The sequence below is a fragment of the Tursiops truncatus genome, chromosome 20 (genome assembly GCF_011762595.2).
Source record: "Tursiops truncatus isolate mTurTru1 chromosome 20, mTurTru1.mat.Y, whole genome shotgun sequence".
NCBI classification, from domain to species: domain Eukaryota; kingdom Metazoa; phylum Chordata; class Mammalia; order Artiodactyla; family Delphinidae; genus Tursiops; species Tursiops truncatus.
This window is the reverse complement of record NC_047053.1, coordinates 4180287-4186286: the sequence shown is the minus strand read 5'-3', so window position 1 is coordinate 4186286 and position 6000 is coordinate 4180287. Positions and strand designations below refer to the sequence as shown.

The following is a 6000-nucleotide window of genomic DNA, read 5'->3' as shown; positions in this document are numbered from 1 at the left end:
TGGCAGGTCTCAGCTGACAGAACAGGATGCAGGTGTTTAGAAGAAACGTATCCTCTTTACAACTGTAAAATCAAGAGTTAATTTAGAGACACATCAATGTTTTAAACCCCTGCATAACCAGCTAAAGAAAGGACTCAAGTGCCAAATGGGGATTTAATCCGCATTACCATTCAGGTTTATTCTAACTTTGAGGATTTTTGAAAATAAGAAAATTACAGTGGGATTAATACTTCTGGAATAATAAATATCTGTTCTCTAGAAGCTTATTAATCTATAGTTAATAGGACAAAATTAATCTCCCTTAAAATTTCTTAGTTACTGGAAGAATTTATACACTATAGGTGTGGCCTCAAAAGCAAACGATTCAGAATGAAGCTGTAGACCTCTGGTTGTTCTCTAAGAGGGGTGAGCTTGGAGGAAGGATGATTACAATGTTCAAATCAAGAGCACAGCCTATGATCTGATGTAGCCAAATGGACGAACGAAATCCGAGGCCAAGTCCGTGTACAACAAGAGGAAGTACCACATAAAGGCAGAAATGGAAAATTCCTGTTCTGAGGTAACACTGACCCAAGATCTTTATACACTTGGCTGGGATCTAAAACCTCTACCACTCTTATGAAATCTTAGAAGTTAGAAGGCTTTCCTGGAATGCTCTGTAGTCATTCATTTTAAAAATCATATGACCAAACAAAAAATCTACATGCAAGAAGAGGTTCTTTGCACTCAATTCTGTTCTTTTATTATTTCTTAACACAAAAAGATGAAGGTTGCTGAATACAGTTGTCAGATGCACTTGTGTCCCTGTGCAAAAGCCACCTTCGCAGAAGGTCCGGCACATGCTTATTAGGGAGTCAGAAGCACAAACGTGAGTTAAGAGAAAAGACGAAAAGAGTTTAAAATGCGTTTCTTGTTGCTGGTAGTGATGATTCAAGTAGAACAAAAAAACAGGCTGTAGCATCGGGAAACTGAGGGCCTAGAAGGGAAGGCTGTCGGCTGGGAAAGGGGACCTGGATTGGGGGTTTACTTAACCCCCGTAAAAGAGAATTAATAAATCCAGAGATTTAGAGCAATGATAGAATAGCTAGAAACTTAAACTTTTTTCCTTCATTTTAATCCCGTGTTAGACGTCTCAAGAAATATGTACTTCACCCGATGCAGCATCTATGTCAAATGCACAATGAAACTGCATATTTTAAAACAACTTTAGTTTCTTTTGATTGACAACACTGGAGAAGAATATTCTTTTAGAATACTGGAGTGGCTGGTCCTTTACATTTTAGCAGATATGGAAAATTTCCATGAGATTGGAGACATTTTCCTCTTGGGTTTAAACCTGTAATAAAAATGTTGCTGACAGACTAATTATGAATGTTTTATATAGTTTGTGCATATGTGCTCTTCTCTAAACCAATTTAATTCCCATTAATGCTAATCTCGTTAATGCCCACTCAGAGAGGAGAGGAATACTCTTAATAAACTATTGATTTATTTGAGCTATCTAAATGGGGAACAGGCAGAAACAGATGGGAGAAGAGGAAAAATCACCACTTTACCCATATCTGCACTTCTTGTTTTCCAAATATTAACGAATATGAGGTTATAACTGGTACAAAGAGGAAATGGGGAAAAATAAAGTGACAAAGTGACAGCCCTCCCTCCACCCATGAAAAATTGGGGCCTTGTAAATGAGATGTTGATTGACCTTCTTTTAGTACTAGCTGCAAGTTTAGAAATAAGATACTACAAAGAGAGGCAGATTTTCTTTGTTAAAAAAGAGGTTTGTAAAATGAGATTCATATTTGTAAGCTCTTACTGAAGTGGGTTTTTCTTTAAGAAAAAAAGGAAAATACAGTCAAAACAAGAATAGGTAAATTCTTCTCCTACCACACCTTGTACTCCTAGTGTGACTGGCCATCTTGTTCTCCATACAAGGATCCAATAATTTCTCTCAACTTCAATTGAGTCGAGATATCCATGTCTTAGGGTGCTTTAACAACCCAAGATTGGCTCTTAAAAGATGTTGTGTTCAAGACAGAGTGGTTTCCTTGAGTACAACTGTGTAAGGTGTCTGAGTGCCATAGAGGCTAGCCTAGAACTTAGAAAGCAACAGGAAACCCTCTCTGTTGGTCCCCAAACTAGCTAACGATTTCTAAAGGCTGTCTGTGCCTTTCCCATTCTCACTGGAAAAAGTGGCACAAAATAGGGAACAAGTGGAAGGTAAGGTTTTGTCCATAGTCCGCCATCCGGCCTTAGGACACATCACTTAAGCTCCCTGAGACTCAGTTTCCTTATCTGTAAACCGGGGGTAATAATCGCCGTGCATTATGTTAGTATATCACATCTGAGTGTAAGGATCAAGAAAGACACTGTACTTGAAAGCCCTGTGGTAACTGGGAAGTGATGTGCAAACATACAGAATCACCAACTGGGAAAGGGGTTAAGAAAAAGTGGCAGAGGAGAAAAACTAAAGGGAGAAAAACATAAGGGTAGACATCAGTCTTATCCGGGCTTTGTTAAAAAAGGAGAGAGAGCACGAGCTATACCCTCAGGAGTTTCTTAAGAGTTTTCACGGCAGCTGATGCTCATACTTCATAACAACTGTGCCTATAAAACATGAAGTGAAAATGGAGAGAATTTAGTTAGATGCGTGCACGTTTCCTTTTTTGTTTCTCCAGATGTTTGCGCGCACAGTTGTACATGACGGTGAGGGCAGAGGCGAGAACAATCTCGAGAACAATCTCTTTAACAACATTCATGGGACAAAAATACTGAAATATCAGCAGCGCAAATATTAAACTGCCTCTTCTCTACCGATTGGTAAAAAAATATATTATCTTCTGATATTTTTTTTTCTTTTTAAATTATAAGGTTATCCGTCCCAGCCGAAGTCGTGGCCCGTCATCTGGTAGAACTTGCGGTTGAAGGGCCGGTAGAAGTCGCGCAGCCGCCGCAGGACCTGGCCGTCGATCTCGGGGTGGGGTCTGCCCTTGGTCTTGCCCAGGCAGTGAGGGCGGCCGCTGCCCTCGGCCTTCTTGAGGCAGGGGAAGCCCTTGGTCTGGTTGAAGTAGAAGTGCTTGTCGGAGATGATGCGCTTGAGGCCCAGGAAGTCCTGCACGCGGCCCAGCTCACCGGCCGGGTCGCGCACCAGCCGCTCGCCGCTCACGAAGAGCAGCTGGCGGGCGGGGAAGTGGCGCAGCCAGCGCTCCAGGTGCTCGGCGTACAGGCCGATCTGGATGGCGCTCCACGCCCGGTCCACGAGGCCCGCCGTCCGGTTCCTGAAGGCCAGGCTCTCGAAGCTGGGGATGTCGGGCCGCTTGGACAGCGTCTGCGTGTAGTCCGAGACGGCCCTGGTCACCGGGTCCCGCACCACCACCAGGAGCTTGGTGTCCTTGGACATGGCCGAGATGCGCGCGGGCGCCTCGCGCGTCACGAAGTAGCTGGGCGTCTTCTCCATGGTGATCTGCCCCTCCAGGGTCCTCGGCATCAGGTCCCTGAGCAGAGCAGAAAGGCACGTTAGGGCCTGAAAACTGAGCGCCTTCCCCTGATTGCCACCGCGAGCTCCTTCCCAGCAGAGGGAGGGTCTTACAGACCCGGAGCCTGAGTTGAGGTACTAACTGCTCTGCTTACTAGATGTGTGACCGTGATCGCGGAGAAGTTGCACAGACGCAAGGCTGTGCACCCCTGGCTCCTCGCGGATGTACTTAATGGGAAATAATAACACTACCGATCTCCTACGGTTGTTGTGATGATTAAACGTATTCATCTACCTCAACAGCTTAGAAAAGTGCCTGGCATAGAATATGCGCTGTGTAATTTTTATTTTTTATAATTATCAACCCACAAGGCTGTAAGAAAATAACCTTGATCTAATTCTTTAGGTGAATTAGGATAGTGTAATAAACACAATTGTATGACTATGGGATGGTGTTAAAATACCCTGAGCCCTTTCTGTAGTTTTCTAACAAAGCAGTTACAGTCAACATAATACCATTGCATAGTACACAAAGTACTTCTCTTTATAATTCCTGAATTTTCCTGTAACAAGACATGAAATAATCCATCTTTTATCTAATAATTTCAAATGCCATCCTTCCAGTAGTCTGAGTATCTTGGTTCCTCTTTCCATTGGCCCAGTTATCACATTATGGTATATTTTCATGTATATCAAAGTAAATTCTGACTCTGTTGTTCAAAACGTTCTTAATGATTCTTGTCTGTTTATCTTCCAGATGAATGTTAGAATCACTTTGTCCTGTGGAAAAAAGAAATCCTGTTGGAGTCTTGATGGAGCGGAGATTGCTACCTAGCTCAAGCATGCGTTCCTGCTGAGAAGTGATGGGTCTCGAAGCCAGTCCAAAACTGTGAGTAGGAGAGATAAAACCTATTTATCCTTCCAAAAGTGTACTGCCATTAAAGCCACTATTTATTATATATATGAAATACATATATATATTTTTTTTCTAATTTTAAGGCACCGTCTTGCTAATTCCAAGTTTTATAAGAAATAGACATTGTTCAAGTCAATATTAGATAAATGTATTTGGGAGATTTATTGCAATGACAAAATGTATTTTGTCCTTTGATCCACTGATCCAAACTGGTAAGTACCCTAATATTAGATTCACTTTTATTCCTGGAGTAAACCCTATTTGATCATGGTATATTATTCTTTCAATATAGTCCTAGACTTGATTCATCATTATTTTGCTTTGGATTTGTCATCCATATGCATTAATGAGATGTTCCTGTAGTTTTTCTTTTGATCAATAGCTTAATCAATTCTGAGAACATGAATTATTCCACAAATAAAATGAGAAATGTTTCATATTCTTCTATATCCTAAAGAAGTTTCAATAGCAAAATAATTTTCTATTCCTTCAAAATTTGATGGGTCATCTACAAAGCCACCTAATACTGGTACTTTTGGGGTAGAGGGTAAGAAAGGGATTAGAATCTTCAAGTATCTTTTCAGTTTCTTCTGTGGTTATTGTTTTTTGTAATACTCTGCCTCATCTTGTGTCAATTTTGGCAATTAATATTTTTCTAAATGAATTATTTTGAAGTTTATCTCAGACATAATATCAACTGGTTCATAAACACTCTGGTGCCCATCTGCATTACGCCCGGCACAGATTCCTCAACAGTTGTGGCCATAAGCCACTGGTGCTGTGTTAGTTTAATGACGCACGTTTTCTCACACTTTTGCCTTCTTTGATATTTCAGTCAAGTTATCTTTACTTTTTTTTGGAGGGGGAAATGATAATTAGATATCTCATTTCTGTTGCTTTTTTCTTTGTTGTTTTAAAAATCTGCAATTCCTTTTTCAAAAGAACTTTTAATGTGTGCCCATTCCCCATTTCTTAAAATGCCTGAAGGTCTGGGTAGGATAAAGCAAAGACCAGGGAGGTCAGTGTTGACACAAGGGAGACACAGACTGTCTTTACTGCCGACGCAATGCTGGAGCCACTGCGTGACATGAATTCACAGATTTCACCACTGTATATACATATACATACGCACTATATATATATATTCCCTTCATGGAACTGAGAAATAGGCTAGACCAACCTACTTTGGAAGTTTAGTTACACTTTTATAAGATGAGCCAGGAGATCTATCCAGAAACTGTTGGACTATCTCAGTGAAGAAAATTGGCTCAAAGGTGTGAAAAAGTTTTGGACTGTAAAAGCAGGCATCAGGCATCACTGAAACTACAAGAAGGAGTATCTGGTGATTTTTTTTAAAGTCAGCATTCTTGCCTCCTTCCCTATCATCTCTGACTTTTAACCACTCGACCTCATATTTCGGCCAGTAAAATAGAGATAACATACTTCACGTGGGAGCTACTGGTTGGTAATCTCAGCCTTCCTGCCCTCTGGCCCTGGGGAAAAGCACAGACTCCCCAGTAGCCTTTCAGCAGAGATTAGAGCTGCAGAATGTGCCATTCCAGAGGAACTATTACCAATATTTCTGAAAAAAGAAACCATATTTTAAATT

The 6000-nt window shown here is 41.0% G+C and overlaps 1 protein-coding gene across 1 annotated transcript in view; it reads right to left on the bottom strand.

The window, feature by feature from the left end:
* Positions 1-731: 731 nt before the first annotated feature.
* Positions 732-6000, bottom strand: part of HS3ST3A1 (heparan sulfate-glucosamine 3-sulfotransferase 3A1) — a 90184-nt gene continuing 84915 nt past the window's right edge. Inside the window, exon 2 of the mRNA XM_019944127.3 lies at positions 732-3494. Within this exon, the coding sequence (XP_019799686.1) occupies positions 2873-3494 (622 nt within the window). The 3' untranslated portion in view covers positions 732-2872. The remainder of the gene's footprint in view (positions 3495-6000) is intronic.